Consider the following 20768-nt stretch of genomic DNA (forward strand, 5'->3'; position numbering starts at 1 on the left):
ATAGCCCTGTCCTCAGAATCTTTCAAAGAGAGAGAAACACAATTACCCTAAACTATGATTATCTGCCATGACAGAAGTCTAGGAGTGACAGGAAAACAAAGGAGGTTCAGGACTTCCTGGAAGGGGTGAAATCTGAGCTTGGTCCTGCAGATTGACTCTTACTAGTTAGTGAAAGTTAGGAAAAGTAGAAAGTATTCCTGGCAGAGAGAGACCCATTTAAAAGTAACAGACCATAATTACTGCAGAAGCATTTAGGTGTTTCTGTATGGCTGGATCATGTTGTGTGTAGGGACAAAATAAGGTAAAATTGAAGGGGCAGACAGGAGCCAGGTATCACAGCAGTAGCACAAATATTTATTGAGTTCCTTCGATGTACCCAGTGAACTATTCATTACTTTTTAATGCATACATTGATTCTTCAAAGATCAAGGAAGAATTAGAATCTTGACAGAGACCCAAGAGTGTTAAGTAAATTTTACTTGAGACTATCTACCATATGGTCATGAGAGGCAAATGGAGATCTGCTTGCCTCTGAAGCTGTCCCTTCTTGCTTCACAGTCCTGGATACCCATCTTGGGACTTTAAATTAGAGAAATGGGAACCATAAGAGGATTTTTTTTTAATGTTAAAGAGTGCATGACATAACCTAGTCAGGATGCTGAAGGAACTGAGAAGGCTGTATAATCTGAATCCCTTAGGCTACAGTTTAAGCCAATAATCACACGAAGCATTATTCCTCAGTTCTCATGGAAAGACGCTTTGTGGAATGAAAGTAAGTTATGGGGAGTAAAGACTTAAAAAAATAAACTTAGGAAATGTAATCAGCAGAAATATTTGCTTCAAGACTCAGAGACTACAATCACATTAAGAATTCAATTCAGTTTTCTGATTAGAAATCCCATAACTAAATTTTATGTAATGACACGTGGTGCCAGCTAGGACCTGAGTTGGGAGGGATAACAATGCACTGCTCACATTCAGGGCTGCTTCTGCCTCTTCCAGTGCAGGTCTAGCTGCCTCGAGCTTGGTCTCAGCTATTACTTTTTCACTATCGATTTCATCCACTATTTTTTGGGCTTTGTCTTTTACTTCCTGCACTTCATTTTTCACTTTGGCTGAAGCCTGAGCACTTACTGTGACTTCTGCTAATACCTGTTAAAGAAAGGAAACATGAGGATCAATAGAAATCTTTTCAGCATAATTTACAGATTTGAGTATATAATATAAAACAAGAATGAGAGAAAATTCATCCCCCATTCAAGTTGTCTATATTTTAAGATGTATTAAAGTAACTCCTCTGAGCAGCTTTGTAATCTTTGTTTCCTAAGCTTCTCTTGGTCATGAACTGTACTAATAAATATTTTTAAAAATATTTCAGAAAAATAATATTTATACTCTATGTTATTTCTAGAAAATTAAAACTATTCAAAGTCAGTGCCATGGAATAAGGTCAGAAACCATATGAAGCCTCATGTAATAACAAAAAAAAATAGCTAATGTTTGTTGACTGCCTACCCTATATCAGGATGCTAAGGGTCTACCTTATGTCATATGCTAAGTGCCTCTCCTATGCTCTAATATTTCAATAACTGGCTAAAGGTAGAGACTTAAGCATCTATTCTTAACTGACTCTGTGAGTGGAAGGTGAAAGCAGCCTGAGCCTGGAGGAGAAGCAGTAGGTCGAGAAGTAACACATATATATCCCTATCACCTTGGGAGGAGCATCTTTTAAAAAAGACTCAATCAACTCTTCTTTTTTTTTTTTTTTTCGGTGAACAAAAGGGCGCACTTTATTTTCCAAAGTAGTTTTATACCTTAAGTTGTGCATAGAGGATAATGAGGGAAGGAGTAGAGTCATGCAAGGACAGCAGTCCTTGATCCTAATCGAAGCCAGGCTTTCAAACTTATCATATGCAAAAGTTTAGGTGATTTACATCATCTTCTGGCCAGGAGGCCTGTTAACATTTTAAGATCCTTTCTTCAGAAAACTTATTTTTCTCTAAAGGTGAGTATTCTAAAGTCAGGCGCCACCCTCCAAAAGCATTAGATAAAGTTGCATTCCTATAGGGCAAAGGTGTGGTGGGCTATAACAAGAAAAGAATTAACTCAAGGGTCCAAGTTTACAAACATTAAAGCTACTACTTACATTTCTATACACCAATTATATCAATCAATACACTGCCAGGGAAACAGTAGGTAAGGGATATGGAAACTTAGCAGCAAACATTGGCCCAACAAGTGAAAAACCCTTCACCAATACAATTTCTAATCAATCTTTTAACTGCTCAAAGGAATCTGTATTTAGACAGTTTAGAACATCTCATGCCTCTCACAGTTGGGAGGCTCTGAACAATCACATGTGGCCGGAAAAATAGGTTTTTCAACTCTTCTTTTTATTCTTTTCCTTCCTTAAAACAAACTTCAGATCAAACTTGGGCTACCCCAGAAACCTAGAGTCTGCAGAGACCTTAAAGAGAAGATCTAATATAATTTATTGTCAAGCAGAAATTTCCTATACACATGACAGAAAACAAGAGAGAACCAGAGAAGGAAAAAAACAGTCTTAGACCAAGTAGAGAATATAATAGTTTAGGTATGTTTTGGTATAAATTAAACAAAAATATCTAACGGTCTTCTTAAATGTTGCTATTGTTGTTTAGTTGCTAAGTCATATCCGACTCTTTTGTGACCCCATGTGGGCTGTATCTTACTGGAAATAACCTGTAGGTTTATATTCTGTTTACTTTTTAATAACATTTTAAACAATGCTTTTTTTAAAATGTGGGAAGATATGCTTCACACTGTAAATGCCAACTCACTTCATCTGCTTTTACGGAAGCCACTGCCAACTCCTTCTCCTTTACTGCAAGATCCTGAGAGAGTTTTGCCACAGATTCACTTGCCTCCATCAGCTTGTCAAGACCTTTACAAACACACACATAGACACTTTCACTGAATATATGATTATCCCCTCATCAAATACTTATTCAATATTTACTACTTATAAAGAACCATGTGCTGTGTGCATGCTGTCTCATCAGTCATGTCCAACTCTTTGCAACCCCATGGACTGTAGCCCACCAGGTTTCTCTGTTCATGGGATTTTCCAGGCAAGAATACTGGAGTGGGTTGCCGTGCCTTCCTTCAGGGGATCTTCCTGACCCATGGATCGAACCCATATCTCTTATGTCTCTTGCACTGGCAGGCAGGTCCTTTACCACCTGGGATGCCATTAGGGCCACCTGGGAAGCCCTAAGGCACCATAATGTATACTATAACAAACACAAAATAATTATGGACAAGATGTCTTAAAATACACATATTTTAGAAGCAATAATACTGACCATATTTCTAACAGTTGCGGTTCAGCAGGAAATGAAGAAAATAGGTCTGATTGAAGAATATCATCTAGTTACATTTAAGGGAAAGTCATATTGCTATAACAAGTAAAATGAATTTAGCCAGGAAACTTATTTGACAAATGTATGCTCTCCTTGGCTTTGCAAACAGTTTGTAACTATCATTTTTTTTGCCTTTGAATCACACTGCAACTGAGACGGCAAATGAGACATAATATATTAACATTTTTTGTGGTTCTCTGCTATAAAAATGAAAATAACTGCTAAAACTTCTGCAACTGTTTCTGAGACTCTCAGTGTGCTAGACAAAAATAACTGGTTAACTGAAAATCTCCCTAGTCGCTAGATAGAGGTGTGTTGGTAAACATTTAGAGTCTGGGTCTGGAGTGAGGGCATTCATTTGAATGGTTCCAGTTTCCACTGTGTAGATAATCCCACCTTGCCTGGTTCTCAGCAACACACCATTATATAATATTTCTGCCACAAAGATAGAATAGAAATAATAATGTTCTCCAAGAACATTAATAATAATAAAATAAAGTAAAAATAACTAAGAAGTAATGAGTTTTGAGTATTGATTGCCCTCATTACCATAATTAATTTAATTGTAAGTTTATTAATTTTTAATAAAGGCTGTGGTTATCAACCAGATCATCACATTCCTAATTTAACCATCAGTTCTCACAAGCCAGTGCAGGTAGCTTTAGCACACCACTGATTCTAGAGCATCATATAAAAAAGCTGCAGAAAGCCATGAGAAAGCCAACAGAAGGAAGTTTCTCTCACAGGGCACCGATCATCACTGTAACTTCACAGGCCTTTATGCTTTGTGACCACATTCTGTGTAGAAGTGAAAATACAGCACTAAGGCATTTCAGGATTATCTGGGCCAAATGCTTTCTGGACATAAAATCTGTTCCCACTCACACTTTTCCTACTTACACTACATATACTGGACACTTAGAAAACCACTGCTCACGTAAAGTCTCTTTTTGTTTTCATTTGTTTGCTTTTGTTTCTGTTTTGTCTTTTCCCTTTGTTAGAAATCTGAGAAGCAGTAACACGGCAAAGTTTACACAAATTGAGGGAAATGGCAAGGAAACCATAAATTGAAATTGTGGTCAGTACCCAGGAGCTGGCTTTTCCCCATCTGCAAGCAGCAGCTCAACAACCATGGTGACTCACTACCCAACAGGATGGACCCAAAGCTGAAAGAGCTGGAAGAAATGGTTCCAGAAGGAAAACAGGCCACCTATGTTTACATTTTTTCTGCCCAGACTTTCTTGACAGGTCAAAAGACCCATAAAGATATCCGTCAAAATAATCTACTATCAGCAATATTTCAATATTGATTATAAATCAATATTTCAATATGAAAAATTAGTATTTCATTTTCAAACAACAATGTCCACCAAACAAAACATTGGGATCTCTTTCAGACAAGCCCTAAAAGATCAGATTCTGTTCCACTTACCAATATTCATACGTTCAGCTTGCTCATTAATGTACTTCACCTTTTCAGTGTAAATGTTTTTATAACCATTTATAAATGAGAGGTAAGATTTGGGAGTCACATGTGCTCTTCGGCGGTATCTGAGAGTAGAACAGAAAAAAAGACCTTCAGGTGAGGCAGCAGGAATACTATATCTGTAACTGATTCTTTGACTTGACCCTTTTCCCATTCTGGGCTTCTGTTTCCTCTTCTGGAAAACTGAGAAAAGAATCACTGTCCTACACCTCCTAGGATTTTGTGAAGATCAAAAATTAAAACAGCATATGTAAACACACTTTGTAAACTTTAATGTTCTATACAGATATTAGTGATAAGTGGTTGAAATGAATTTGTTCCAAGATCTGTTTTCATTCACCAGATATTTGCTACACACCTTTTCCCCACTAGAAACCCAGATGAGATGAGTAGGCTTACAAAGGTGAAAGCCAATCTCTCCCCTGAATTTCTGGATTATCCTTGAAATCAAGGCACACTTGATTCAAATATCCAACTCACTACAGTTTCAGTATAATAATTATATTTAACAATAGAAACAAGTAAAAGGAAAAATTTTTATACAGGAGAAACTGAAGTCAAAGAAGAGATCTTCACATACTATAAATTCATATTTTTATATTACATTAAGTTTACTTTATATTAAAATTTTACTTTTGGAGTTCTGAACATTAAAAAGCATTTTAAAGGACTCTGGCATATATGTGACTATTAGTAAAACATTATATAAATATCTTTTTTTATGCAGGCCATTTTTAAAGCCTTTTATTGAATTTGTTACAACTCTGCTTCTGTTTTTGGCTGCAAGGCATGTGGGATTTTTATTAGCTACCTGATCAGAGATTGAACCAGCACCTCCTACGCTGGAAGGCAAAATCTTAACCACTGGACTTCCAGGGAAATCCCATATTATGCATATATATTGCATTCAGAATAAACTTCTACAATAAGAGGATATGAAAACTTTGAAAAATACACCAAATTTTCAAAACTAAAGACATGGGCTTTTGTAGCTGCACAAAGGTAAAAATTTCTCTTCACAAGTTGACAGCAGTAGAGGTGGAGTTCAAGTTAAACAGAAAGAAAATCTTCCCAACAAAGAGAATTAATATACACAGATTTACCAAGAGAATCTGGGAGATATCTATAACTATTTAAGAGGATGGTCCATGTACAGTTTTAAGTAAAGGAAACGACACAGGATAAACAAGTTTTTGTGAGATAGGATCCCCTACCCCTTGGAAAATCAGTTAAGTGCTACCCAGACTCTCCATCTGGTCCCATTACTTCATGGCAAATAGATGGGCAAACAGTGGAAACAGTGACAGACTTTATTTTCTTGGGCTCCAAAATCACTGCAGATGGTGACTGCAGCCATGAAATTAAAAGATGCTTGCTCTTTGGAAGAAAAGCTATGACCAACCTAGACAGCATATTAAAAAGCAGAGACATTACTTTGATGACAAATGTCCATCTACTCAAAGCTACGGTTTTTTCAGTAGTCATGTATGGATGTGAGAGTTGGACTATAAAGAAAGCTGAGGGCCGAAGAATTGATGCTTTTGAACTCTGGTATTGAAGAAAACTCTTGAGAGTCCCTTGGACTGCAAGGAGATCCAACCAGTCAATCTTAAAGGAAATCAGTCCTGAATACTCATTGGAAGGACTGATGCTGAAGCTGAAGCTCCAATAATTTGGCCACCTGATGCAAAGAACTGACTCCTTAGAAAAGACCCTGATGCTGGGAAAGATTGAAGGCAGGAGGAGAAGGGGATGACAGAGGATGAGATGGTTGCATAGCATCACTGACTCAATGGACATGAGTTTGAGTAAGCTCCAGGAGTTGGTGATGAACAGGGAGACCTGGTGTGCATCCATGGGGTCGCAAAGAGTTGGACACAACTGAGCGACTGAACTGAAGACTCTCCATGAAGAAAAATAGGCTTTCTGGGAGGTACTGCACCCCCTGAAGCTCATCCATGAACCCTAAGGAAGAAGTGCTCTGTTATAGAAACCATGTTGGCCCACCTTTATTTATAGCAATCATACCAGTGACTATCACGCTTTGGAAAAAACTGCTGTATTCTTGAACTGTCAACACCAGGTTTCACATCATGAACGCCATTTCTGCTTTTAGGGACTGGACTCTTCTACTGTCAATTAAACTTTAGTTTCATAATTATTTGTCATGAAAACACAGACAAGATTAAGTGATGCATATACATGATCCCTTAGCATAAGGCAATAATGAAGCTTTAGGACAGTGGACTTCTTTAACCAAATAAATAATGAACTTGAATAAGAAACAAATTTTAAAGAGTTTATAATGAATTATTTTAAGTCATTTCCAAAAAATAAATTAAGCAAGTGAAATAAAATAATTCATTAAGTATCTGTTACTTTGAAGCCCAGAGGGAAAGGGGTAGTTAAAAGTATGGACACTAGTTAATTTTAAAATCTCAATTATTTGTCATCATTTTAATACATAATCACTAGAAAATCAAAGCAAGGGAAAAATCTAAGGGCAGCTGGGATTTTGAGCTCAATCACTGTGACGAGTGTGTTACTGGATGTTACATTTTATTCCTCTTTGGAGTGAACCTTGTGTTTCTGTAGCTGTCACGCTTATGCATCATCACTTACCTTTGGAAATAACTTTCACAGCTCTCTGAAACCATGTCGTGAAAGAGGCCCATTGTTTCTACAACTTGTTTTTTGGTGTCACTAGAGCAGACAATACTATAGCCTGAAACGAAATAGGAGGCCACGGCGACCAGCGCCTCCCTAGGCCAGCGACTGAACCAGTCCATGGTGCAGCCCGATATCAAGCCCGGAAATTTCAAAGAGCGGGCACGGAACTTCTCACCAACCTAGCGACAGAAATGTCAAAAAGCATTATACATTTTAAAAAATTATATATTAAAAAACACAGGGATTATAAGTCAGGCAGAGAGACCTTTTTATATTCTGAGCCAATAGCCTGACACAACAAATTATTTTAGAAATCTTCTTAGACTGCATGAATATGTAAATGAAGTGTCCAGGTGCAAGGAGGTAATAGTTCCACACTCTTTCCTTTCCTAAGACTCGATCTGCTCAATTCTAGGAGCTCCCATGTAAGAAGACACTGACATCTTCTTTGCCCATGTGCTACAAATACACAACGGAATATTACTCGGTCATAAAAAGGAATGGATTTGAGTCAGTTGTAGTGAAGTAGATGAATCTATAGCCTGTTATACAGAGTGAAGTAAGTCAGAAAGAGAAAAACAAATATTGTATATTAACACATATATAAGAACCTAGATAAACAGTACTGATGAACCTCTTTACAAGGAAGAAATAGAGATGCAGACATAGAGAATGGACTTGTGGACACAGTGAGAGAAGGGAGAGTAGGACGAATCGAGAAAGTAGCAGTGACATGTATACACTACCATGTAAAAGAGAGACCACCAGGGGAAACTGCTGCACAACGCAGGGAGCCCAGCCTGGCGCGCGGTGACAGCCTAGATGGGCGGGACAGGAGGTGGGTGGGAGGCTCAAGAGGGATTCTTAGGCAAAAAACAACAAAACTAAATTTGATACTGAAAATTTTAAAGAAAATTTTAAACAATCTGACATTAAAGATCTGTTCCAATAAAGGAAAAATGGATTAAAAAAAAAAAAAAAGGAAACTGACAAAGCACATTTCTACAGAGAGAGATGACCAGGACAGTGAAAGGCCTGGAACCAGGGCAAGTGAGATCTGCAGAAGGAAAGGGAGGTGTTTGGTCTAAAAAAGAAATGACTTAGGGAGTCTGCAGAAACTTTCCCCAAATATCTGCAGAGCTGAGTGCAGGAGAGGGATTGGATTCACTTTACAGGACAAATGAAATCACAGGTGAAGAGTCAAGAGACAAAATTCCACCGTTTGTAAAGAAGACCTTTCTGGCTATTAGACTACCTAAAAATTAAGCAAGATGTCCTATAAGTTAGTGAGCCACCTCCCCCACCCCCAAGAGCAGAACTGCCCAACAGAATTTTCTATGATGATGGAAAGGATCTATATGTGTGCTTTGTATAGTATGCTAGCCACGTGCAGCTATTGAATATTTGAAATGAAGCTTGTGGGACTGAGAAATTGAATTTTCATTTTTACTTAATTTTAACTGATCAAAAATCAAACGGCCACACATGGCTAATGGTTACAATACTGGATAGCACAGTGAGTGAGAGACATTCAAACCTACATCAGGGACATTCTAGATGGTATGACTACATTGGAGCTAAAGCTAGACAAGACTATATCACCAAATCCCTTAAAATCAAATAATTTCTGTCTCTAGGTAATCAAAGTTCTGGGTATGCAATAATTGCTAATGAGTATACTCAATTTTTTTCACTCTTTAGTATGATTTTGGTCAGTGGAGATTGGTGGTAGTAAAGAAGTAACAAGTGTTCATTTCTGAGCAAATCATCTCATCAGAGAAGGTGAACTAAGTACATTCGAGGAAGTAACTCCTCCTACGTAGAAATAACTCAAGTAAAAACTCACTGGAGAAAAGCAGAGAACAACGTGCAAGTTCTTCCTTGATCGTGAGATGAAGTACTCATACAGATTATCGAAGGTGGGAGGATGGCGAGGGAGCTCCCTTTTCATGACCGATATCAGCCCTTGGGTGATTTCATCCATCTCGTCCCGTGCAAACAAATTGGAGATCTTTGAGGAATAGGCAAGAAAGGGTTCAGTATCTCGAGAGTTCCCCACTGCCAAGGCACTGCCAAAGTCTGGTCCTTCCCCGTTGCCCCCACCCCCACCACTGCATGTCATTTCTTTTCACATTTTTTCCTGCATCTCTACAGTCAAATCCCTAGCTTGCCAGAAATTACAAGAGCACAACTTTTTATTTAGCAGCTTAATCAGGAGCAAATTAAGTTTCCTTTTGCTCAAATAGCTATTACCAAAAAGCCATCTTGTTTACCATTCCAATCACCACTTTAAATGCCCAGTGATGCCTTCCGTTCTGAGACTGACTGATTCAGTCAGTCTCAACTGTGGTTCCAAAATAGTTAACCAGAGCATGCATCAGTAAGCACCCATACACATCACTGTGAAGGGAAGAGTGCACACGCAAGGTGTGCTCGCGGGGCTGGCCTTTGCCTGGCATCTGAGAACTGGGCTTTTGGAAGGAATCCTCCATTACTAATCGATAAGGCTGTTCCACTGTACCTAGACTATTTATAAAAACATTGGGACATATGGTGATAAATTAGGACCAAGCTAAAGATTTAAGAGACAAATAAGGAACTATACTTAAAATGGAAGAAAACATATAAAATATCTGGAGGTAAGCAGCATTAATTTCACAGAAACTTCAAAAAAATCTATTGAACCTCATGTGTTAATCATTTCTAAAATGAAAAACGTGTGCCAAATGGCTTCACTTCTTTTTTTAATAATTATTATTTACTTATTTGGCTGTGCCAGGTCTTAGTTGCAGCCATCCAAGACCTTTGCTGCAGCATGCCATCTCTAGTTGCAGCATGCGGTATCTACTTCCCTGACTAGGGATTGATCCTGGGCGCCCTGCATCGGGAGCTCAGAGGCTTAGCCACTGGGCCACCAGGGAAGTCCCTAAATACCTCACTTCTGAAAGACTGCTGCTTTCTCTATTCAGATTTACATTTTTTAAATATAACTTCTTTCTCTACTTTGGAGACATACCTCCCCTGAAGATAGCAGGTTGTTGAGATATTCTAGAAATGCCTCATCTTTTATTTCGTTGTCAGTAAAGATAAAAGTGATGCCTTTGCCATCAGCACCAGCAACTTTGTACAAGCCTTTTAAATCATCTGTGAGATTACTCACATTATAAGACCTAAGAAGAGAAGGAGCAGAAAGCTTTAAATGAAAATATAGTCATCATTTATCTCAAAACACAATATAATCCATGATAATTAGAGCATAATCTGCACCTGCTCCAATAGATTCTAAGTTAATAGTGCCTGCTAGAAAACACAGAGCTAAACAGCTGTACATTACCATTCTAAATAAATAGGTTTTATCTAGCTTGAGAAGTTAGTGGGGAATTTACCAAAAGTGACTCAGACAGAATAACTGGGAACAAGGAAAAGAACTTTTATTCCCTACAATCCAACAGTCCTCAGCCAACAGATGTTTTTTGCCCAAGTGAATATATATGTAATGTTTAAAATGAATCAGATACTTGGATGAGCTTATATTGGTAAGAAGGTATAGATAAATTATAAGTAAAATTAGTGATAAATTACATATAATGGTAATTTGCACATCTCACTAAGCGACTAGATTCAGAGATGCGTTATGCAATGGGATATAAATAATAGAAATGTTATAATTATGTGGTCACAGATTCGGAAGAGAGAAGAGCTTGGTCTCTGTTTTTCTTGTTTACCCTGTTTCCTACTAAATGCATGTACTACCAGAAGTGATATGATGTGTAAAAACAAAGCAGATTTTTTCTTAAGTGTGGCATGTAAATCCTCGTGGGTAGATGCCAATGAAAGGGATTATAAAGAAGTCCTTATTTCAAGGCGGTTTCACAGTGCAAGTAATAGGGAGTTCTGTGTAATTCATAGGGTCTAATGGAAAGAGTCTGATGCTGGGAGGGATTGGGGGCAGGAGGAGAAGGGGACGACAGAGGATGAGATGGCTGGATGGCATCACTGACTCGATGGACGTTAGTCTGAGTGAACTCCGGGAGCTAGTGATGGACAGGGAGGCCTGGCGTGCTGTGATTCATGGGGTCGCAAAGAGCTGGACACGACTGAGCGACTGAACTGAACTGAATGGAAAGACTACTGGCATTAAAACCAGGAAGACCAGAGTACAAATGCCTGCCCTGCAGTTTTATAAAAGTTCCTTCATGTTTTACAGCTTGTTTCCTCATCTGCAAAAAGAAGATAATTACAAATTTGTAAAGGTTGTTATGGGCATTTGAGATGATGTAGCTTAACTACACTTAAATGTATAAATAGCTTATTTTTATTTTTTTAACCTTTTTATTTTGTATTGGAGTATAGCCAATTAACAACACCGTGACAGTTTCAGGTGGAGTATACATGTATCCACTATCCCCCAAACTCCCCTCTCCTCCAGGCTGCCACATAGCATTGAGCAGAGTTCCCTATGCTATACAGTAGGTCCTTGTTGGTTATCCATTTTAATCATATCAATGTGTACATATTCATCCGCAACTCCCTAACTATCCCTTCCTCCCGTTCTTCCCCCTGGCAACCGTAAGTTCATTCTCTAATAGGTCTGAGAGTCTGTTTTGTAAATAAGCTCATCTGTATCATTTCTTTTTAGATTCTGCATATAAGAGATGTCATAGCTTATTTTTAAATTAGGAGAGGAAGTGAAGCCCTTCTGGGTGGAATTATAGTTAATCTTGTAGACCTCAGCAAAAGGAATACTATCAAAAAGAGACGATATATCCCCTCAAAATAATTGCCAAGGGGGAGAACTCATTAAAAAGGGAAACGGTAAGTTGGCCTGCTGAGAAGCAGCTGCACCTGTGAGAGCGACATGGGCCGCATCCTTACTCACAAGTGCCCGGTGTTGTTAGAGCAACCCTCTCACTGACCAGTCAAGGAAGTCACAAAGCCGTTTTGCTCATTTTTTAAAATTAAGCAGACTGTTAGGCATTGCTTTTACAATATATAGACACGATCACAGCACACCCTCTCTAGGTCCAGATTCTCTCGCTGCTTTCTTTCATCGCTAAGCCTCTTGAGGAGTTTTAAAATTTGTTTATATTTGCTTCTTCGCTTCCTTAAAGCAATGTGGCTTCTGCCCCCATCTGATCCACTCAAAGGTTAGTCACCACTCTTCATGCTTTAATCTCATTTTTAGGCTAATTCTCTCCCTCCTGAGTTTCTGGAAACCACGTCAGATTTCCTCCTCTGCCTGGCCTCTTCTCCTCACTCCCCCTGCATTGTTATACCCACCACTTCTATCTCGAGGAGTATACTCAGACATGTGCAGGAATATTCATAACAGCTGTATTTGCAAAACAAAAACCCTGCAAACGTTTATCAACAGTACAATGGACAAGCAAACTGTGGCAATATGTGATAAAATGGAAGGCTCCACAGCAATAAAAATGAATAAACTACTGCTGCACGTAGCCGCATGGATGGCTCTCACAAACACCGTGCAAGCAACAAAAACTGGGCACTAAAGAGGAAACCCCATATGATTTGAGTGACATAAAGCTGAAAAATAGGCCAAGTAAAGCAATGGGCTTAGAAGTTAGAATATTGTTCCCCTTAGGCGGGTAGTGACTGGGACAAGACCCAAGGTGTACTTCTGGGTGCTAGTGATGTTTTCTTTCTTTATCTGTGAACTAACTACATAGGTGTACTTACTTTTTGACACCCATGATTTGTGAACATTTTTTTAATGTATATTACCCTGAAATAAAAACGTTTACTTGAAAAAGAAATACAAGATATTATTGTAATCTTTTTTATTTTTGTTTATTTGGCTATGCCCAGCAGCATGCAGGATCTCAGTTTCCTGACCAGGGATCAAACTGTTGCCCCCAGCAGTAGAAACATGGAGTCTTAACCACTGAACCTGCAGATAAATCCTACTGTAATTTTTATTTTATTTTATTTCATTTTTTAGTTGGAGGATAATTGCTTTACAATGTTGTATTGCTTTCTGCCATCAGTTCAGTTCAGTTCAGTTCAGTCCCTCAGTAGTGTCCGACTCTTTGTGACCCCATGAATCGCAGCATGCCAGGCCTCCCTGTCCATCACCAACTCCTGGAGTTCACTCAGACTCACGTCCATCGAGTCAGCGATGCCATCCAGCCATCTCACCCTCTGTCGTCCCCTTCTCCTCCTGCCCCAATCCCTCCCAGCATCAGTGTCTTTTCCAATGAGTCAACTCTTCGCATGAGGTGGCCAAAGTACTGGAGTGTCAGCTTTAGCATCATTCCTTCCAAAGAAATCCCAGGGCTGATCGCCTTCAGAATGGACTGGTTGGATCTCCTTGCAGTCCAAGGTACTCTCAAGAGTCTTCTCCAACACCACAATTCAAAAGCATCAATTCTTAAGCACTCAGCTTTCTTCACATACAACAACGCAAATCAGTCATAATTATATATGTAATTTTTTTAAGCAAACATTTCACTCCAGTGAAATCAACAATAGAGAAAAAAACATATTGGCGTGTTTCATTTTATCTTACCTGGTTAATGTTATCTGGAATATTTGATATCCAGCTATAAAAGAGGCCAATCTTGAAAGACTTTGTTTTCCTGAACCACCAACACCCACAAGCAACGCATTTCCACATGATGTTCGGATTATTCGTGAAATCTGTTTTGAAATAAAATAGTATATATTTGAAAATAGAATTCAGCTGTTTACATCTGCTTGCAATAAATGGGTCCAAGGTTTGACCACACGCTTCGAGACTACATTAGACTTTCTCATTTAATGTACAAGGGTTCATATTGATTTATTCAATTCCAGTTCTTTCATTGCCCATCTATATTTACATCATGAAAAAGAGTGCAAATTGGCTTTCCTATCTCCTATTTTAAAATGATTTTCTCTCTGTGTGTGTAATTTTATTATTTTCAGACTCAACGGGTAATGGAACTGCTCTTCCCAATCTGCAGGGAGCAGTTTAGAACTGTTTGCTTATTATCATCAGTCTAACACACTGACTTAAGCAGAAAACAAATGCTACTTAGCTCTACAACAAATGCTACCTCTACCATATCTCTGCCAGTGAAAAATTTTTAAAAGTATCAAAATTCTATTTACAATGGAGGCATGGAAACATCTGTAGAAAAAACTTAGGGAAACAGCCTTTAGCCTTGTGTTGCTTTTCTAAGGAGATTTCCTCACAGAGAGGATAAGGCCCAAACTGTGGTTTGAATCTTATGCGGGTCAGTTGGAGACATTGCTTAAAAGCTGTCTTTTACATTAATACCACTGATTAGAAGAAAATCTAGATGGATCATTAAATTCATTTCTCACCACAACAAAGAATTTTTTTAAATCCAAGTTTTACAGGGGGCAGACACCTTGATATGTGTCTAATCTACTATTATATTTAAATACATTAATCACTTATGTGGCTTTGCACCTAGAACAGGGTACCAGGCCCCTAAGACCAAGCCACTGTGGGTACTCAATAATTATTTGTTGGGACTTCCCTGTTGGTCTAGTGGTTGGGAATCTGCCTTGCAATGCAAGGAATTCAGGTTCAGTCCCTGGTCTGGAAACTAAGGTCCCACATGCCTCAGAACAACTAAACCCATGCACCACAAGCAGGGAGTCCATGTGCCATGATGAAAGAGCCCACGTGCCACAACTAAGAGCCAACATGGCCTAAATAAATAAGTAAACATTTTTTAAAATAATAATTATTAATTGTTGAATAGATGAATGTAAATTCACCAATTTTGCAGAAGACAATTCTATAATAAATAGAGTTAACTGTCTCCTCTTTATGAAACCTTCCTACTCCAATTTGTTGGAGAAACTCTTTTTATATCTATAAATTACATAGTCAAACAACTCCTTCCTGCAGCCTTTCCCACCTGGATCCAAGCCATACTCCTTTTAGGTGATGCCTCCAGTTGGTTCCTAGGTTTATCAGTCCTGTATACCCACATTTTCCTTTTCCCCATAGTCTGTAAGTCAATCATGAAATCGGCATTTTTAAACCCATCAACTTTTCCTCCATGGGCAACGGGATTTCCATTACACCAAAACATAATTTGAGGGAATATTTTTTTCATAGGGTTCTCCAGCTTACTGTCTAAAAAGGTAAAGCTCTTTGACTCAGCGAGTCGAATACAAAACCCATCAGTTTGCCCTTGAAAAACATCTGCTGTCATATAAATGGATTCAAATAAGGGGTTCCTGATTAAGCCTTTGTTTTGTGAGAGAGTGAACTGACTTAACCTATAGATTCTCTTCTATTAACTATCATATACTATATATGTATTCTCTAAAAAAGTTTATCTGTGAAATTCACTAAGCTTTTACATTATCTATTTATATCAGTAAACAATCAATAGTGAGAACCTTAATAAGATGAGTCATTGCATCTTTAAAAAACACCAGATCAAGAGATGTTCCTCTAATGATTTCATTGAACTGTCTCTGGTAAAACTGGAGTTTTTCAGACAGAAATTCAAAGGATGGTACCTTAGAGTGGGGAGAGAGAAAAATAATATTTAAGATCCAAAATTCCGGAATGCTATAATTGCAAACATATTCACAAGTAATTCTTAAAAAAAAAAGTTAAACCAAATGGATTTCCAAAAATTTGTCATGAACAAATTGACTTTTAGTTATTTCCATTTTCAGATCCTGAAACCTAACTGGTTGGTTTCCAATATGAAATTATTCTTAACCTTTTCCTTTAGGAATCCCAGCACCAACTACTGTCCATGTTAATTAAGGCTGTAATATAACAAATGTATTTCTCAGTTTTTATTTGCTTCTTAACAGTGCTTTAAAAATATATAGAAATTTTACATTGTGTATGTAGTCAAATTATTCTGAAATCAATATTCACTTATTTCTTTTGCAAATGGTTGCTCCCCATTTAATTCTTTGACCAACATGCATTTCAAAATTACTCTATGTGACCCTGTTTAAAAAAAATCTCTCTGGAGTCTTGCTTCAAGCATCATTAAATCTATACATTAACTTATGGAAAACAATGTGTTGCCATTTAACCAAGTAAAGTTTTATCACATTTATTTCTAGATGTTTTACATATTTATTGCTAACTGAATGAAATACTTTTACGTTGTATTTCCTGTCTTGGGATTATTGGCAAGAGATGGCAATCCTTTTTCTATAAAGGGCAAGATAGTAAATATTTTAGACTTTGTGGCCCATATGGTCATTCAAATCCACTTTTGTAATACAAAAGCAGTCATAGACAATATATAAACAAATGGGCTTGGTTGTGTTCCAATACAGCTTTACTTGTGAACGATGAAATTTGAATTCTGTGTAATTTTCATGTGTCACACAATATTATTGTTCTTTGATTTTTTGTCTACCCATTTAAAAATGCAAAACCCTTCTTAGCTCACAAATCTGACAAAAAGAGGCAGTAGGCTGGATTTGGCCCATTGGCTAATATAGAGGATATTCAGTTTATAGATTTATATCACACTTGGTCATATAACTGAACTCTTAGTAGTTGGAACTGATTTTTAAAAATCTCTTGGATTATATTAAGAGATAATCATATCCGTCAGCACTAACACTTTTGCGTTTGATAATTACATCTATTTTCTTCTTGTCATTTTGTTGCACTGCCTAGAACTTTCAAAACAATATTAAGTAATCGAGATAACTGCACACATACTTGTCTTATACCTGACTCTAATGGGACGGCTGCTAAATTTCTTTGAAATAAATATTTCACTTGGTGTATGATGACATGAAACACAACATATAACTATTTTAGAAGTTATAATAACTCCAAAGTGGGACTCCAGTGCAGGGAGAAATATCTAGCTAGATGAGTGATCGAAAAAGCCTGAAAATACCAATTCATAGACTTTGGGCACTTCAAATGTGGTGTCTTCAGGTTCATCTCCAGTTGGCTCAGGCATCTCACGGAGAAAATCTACAAAGTATGGCTCAGGAAGAATATATGACCCCACATCTGGGCTAACATTTTCTTCAACTGAACGAACAAGTTGTGTATTAAACCACTGCTCATCATCAGGCGTTATAAATCTAAAAGAAAAATACAGGAGTAAGAAATGCAAACTAGGAAGGCATCTGTTCTAACTGAACATGGTTTTCACCTCTCTCCACATCTTCTCAGCCCTCACCCTGTACATCCATTACCTCAAAACACAGAAACAAGATGTTCAGCCTTCTGACCAGAGGCAGACCGAACTCCATCCAAGAGAGTTATAACCCTGACAGTGTCACTTACAGAAAATACTGACTGTGTCTCTCTGTGGCCAGACTCAAGCTCCTCTGAATCCTCTTCCCAACCAGGCCTGAAATTCTGGACTCTGATGTCCTTCTTTGCATCACCCATTTTTAGCAAGAATCCCGTTAGATCAGTTTAGGCAGCTGCTGCTGCAAAGTTGCTTCAGTCATGTCCGACCCTGTGTGACCCTATAGACGGCAGCCCACTAAGCTCCCCTGTCCCTGGGATTCTCCAGGCAAGAACACTGGAGTGGGTTGCTATTTCCTTCTCCAATGCATGAAAGTGAAAAGTGAAAGTGAAGATGCTCAGTCGTGTCTGACTCTTTGCGACCCCATGGGCTGCAGCCTACCAGGCTCCTCCGTCCATGGGATTGTCCAGGCAAGAGTACTGGAGTGGGTTGCCGTTGCCTTCTCTGAGTTTAGGCAGAATCCTCCCATAACCCCCTTATTTCCTCTTAGTAATTTCCCATCCAAACTCCCCCGTCTTGTTCCCCCATTATAAATTTCCACTTTTCCCTGCTTGTATTCAGAGTTGAGCCCATTTCTCAGCCCTACTGCAAAACCTCACTGTATAGTCCCTACATCTATCACAATAGTGTTGAATAAAGGGTGAGTGTCTTATTGTTTTAACAAGTGTGATTGATTTTTTTCTTTAACAAAACAGGTAAGTCCCTTGGGTGAGGCCCAAGATCCCTGAAACTTGCGACAGAAGAGGAGAATTTGACAAGCAGTAGTGGATGAGCATCCTCTTTCTGGGTCTGTGTGCACCCAGTGTATGAAGGTTCTTTTCACACTTATAACATCAGAGTGGGAAGGGAGGAAGGAGTGGGACTAATATTTGACAGAGGCCACTTTATGTGAGACATTATAGTAGGTCCTTTACAGCTTTGTAAGAACAGCCCTGGGTTTCTCTGGTGGCTCAGCGGTAAAGAATCCACCTGCCAATGCAGGAGACACAGGTTCAATTCCTTGGCTCAGGAAGATTCCCCTGGAGAAGGAAATGGCAACCCACTCTAGTATTCTTGCCTGGGAAATCCCATGGACAGAGGAACCGGATGGGCTACAGTCCATGGGGTTGCAAAAGAGTCAGCTGTGACCTAGTGACTAAACAACAAGACCAGCATTACCGTCATGTTTTATAGACGAGTGAACAGAGCCTCAGAAAGATGACTTAGATGACTTCGTTTATGTACCAAATGTCACCATGCAACAGAGCTCTCACTACAAGCTCTTTCAAGTTTTTTTTAGAAACTATACATAACTAAAATTTGCCTCTGAATACTGTCAACACACCGATAATGTGGGCATATTTTTAAAATGTCTTATTGAAATAATACTCAAGGAAATTGGTGGAGTGTTTTTTCAAGGTGACCAGCAGGTGGGAAATAACATCCATGTGCCATAAGCCTCAGAACAATTTAAGAAAATATTCTACTTATTTGAGTAGATAATGCAGGAGTTAATCTAGTAGTATAAACTGCTTATATATTACATTTATTTATTTTTTTTGGTAAAATAGAAATTTATTTTATTTTTTATTTATTTTTTTTACTTTACAATATTGTATTGGTTTTGCCATACATCAACATGCATCCGCCATGGGTGTACACGGGTTCCCCATCCTGAACCCCCCCTCCCACCTCCCTCCCCATACCATCCCTCTGGGTCATCCCAGTGCACCAGCCCCAAGCTTCCTGTATCCTGCATCGAACCTGGACTGGCGGTTCGTTTCTTATATGATATTATACATGTTTTAATGCCATTCTCCCTAATCATCCCCCCTCCCTCTCCCACAGAGACACAGATGTACATATTACATTTAAACTCAAGCACTGCAATATACACCTGTCAGCAATTACTCTGTTGCACTCATGTTTGAAAAGTGACAGAAGAACATGAACTGAAGCACACTCGTCGGCTTTTATGGTTAACATTCCTTGCCAAATTCTGGAAAGATCTCGCAGATTGAAAATGTAATGAAATTTAGAAGGAGTAGGCAGCATCTTCACCTAGAGTTGAGAGAAAAAGTAACACTCTTCAATTTCAATTCAAGATAAAACTAAAAATCTTTTAGAATGATTTTATTTCAAAGTTCCAATTTTATATAAAATAGACTGGGCAAATAAATTAAGTTTATATTTTTGTTACAGTATTTATGGAATAAACACATCATAAATAAACCAAAAGATAAAAGACCATAATGCTTTGAATAGGATGGACTCAAGATAATGCACTAGATGCAGATTCCAACTTTTGTTCTAGCCCCATGAGTTGACTTTGATCAAGCCATTGTTCCTTGAGTTTTTAAAAACTGTGAATTGTAAGAATAAGCATTCCTAATCATTATTAACCTTATTAGTGTGTCTATAGAAATTGTTGTTATTGTTGTTCAGTCACTCAGTTGTGTTCGACTCTTTGTGACCCCATGGACTGTAGCATGCTAGGCTTCCCTGTCCTTCACTATTTCCCAGAGTTTGCTTAGACTCATGTCCATTGAGTCAATGATGCCATCCAACCATCTCATCCTTTGTCGCCTCCTTTCCCTCTTGCCCTCAGTCTTTTCCAGCATCAGGGTCTTTTCCAGTGAGTCAGCTCTTCACATCAGGTGGCCAAAGCATTGGAGTTTCAGCTTCAGCGTCAGTCCTTTCAATGAATATTCTGGATTGATTTCCTTTAGGATTGACTGGTTTGATCTCCTTGCTGAACAAGGGACTCTCAAGAGTCTTCTTTAGCACTACAGTTAGAAGGCATCAATTCTTTGGTGCTCAGCCTTCTTTATGGTTCAACTCTCACACCCATAAATGACTACTGGAAAAACCATAGCTTTGACTATAAGGACCTTTGTTGGCAAAGTGATGTCTCTGCTTTTTAATACACTGACTAGGTTTGTCACAGCTTTTCTTCCAAGGAGCAAGCGTCTTTTAATTTCATGGCTTCAGTCA

The 20768-nt window shown here is 38.4% G+C and overlaps 1 protein-coding gene across 2 annotated transcripts in view; it reads right to left on the bottom strand.

Moving 5' to 3' along the window:
- The window catches only part of DNAH8 (dynein axonemal heavy chain 8), a 328991-nt gene that overhangs the window by 122505 nt on the left and 185718 nt on the right, over positions 1–20768 (bottom strand). For both annotated transcript variants that reach the window (XM_055571493.1, XM_055571494.1), the window contains exons 56-65: positions 19672–19835; positions 17430–17622; positions 15943–16065; positions 14087–14217; positions 10574–10727; positions 9404–9568; positions 7510–7736; positions 4834–4952; positions 2820–2923; positions 976–1152 (exon numbers count right to left, since the gene is read on the bottom strand). In XM_055571493.1, coding sequence (XP_055427468.1) covers positions 976–1152; positions 2820–2923; positions 4834–4952; positions 7510–7736; positions 9404–9568; positions 10574–10727; positions 14087–14217; positions 15943–16065; positions 17430–17622; positions 19672–19835 — 1557 coding nt within the window. The remainder of the gene's footprint in view (positions 1–975; positions 1153–2819; positions 2924–4833; positions 4953–7509; positions 7737–9403; positions 9569–10573; positions 10728–14086; positions 14218–15942; positions 16066–17429; positions 17623–19671; positions 19836–20768) is intronic.

The sequence above is a fragment of the Bubalus kerabau genome, chromosome 3 (assembly GCF_029407905.1).
Source record: "Bubalus kerabau isolate K-KA32 ecotype Philippines breed swamp buffalo chromosome 3, PCC_UOA_SB_1v2, whole genome shotgun sequence".
NCBI lineage: Eukaryota > Metazoa > Chordata > Mammalia > Artiodactyla > Bovidae > Bubalus > Bubalus kerabau.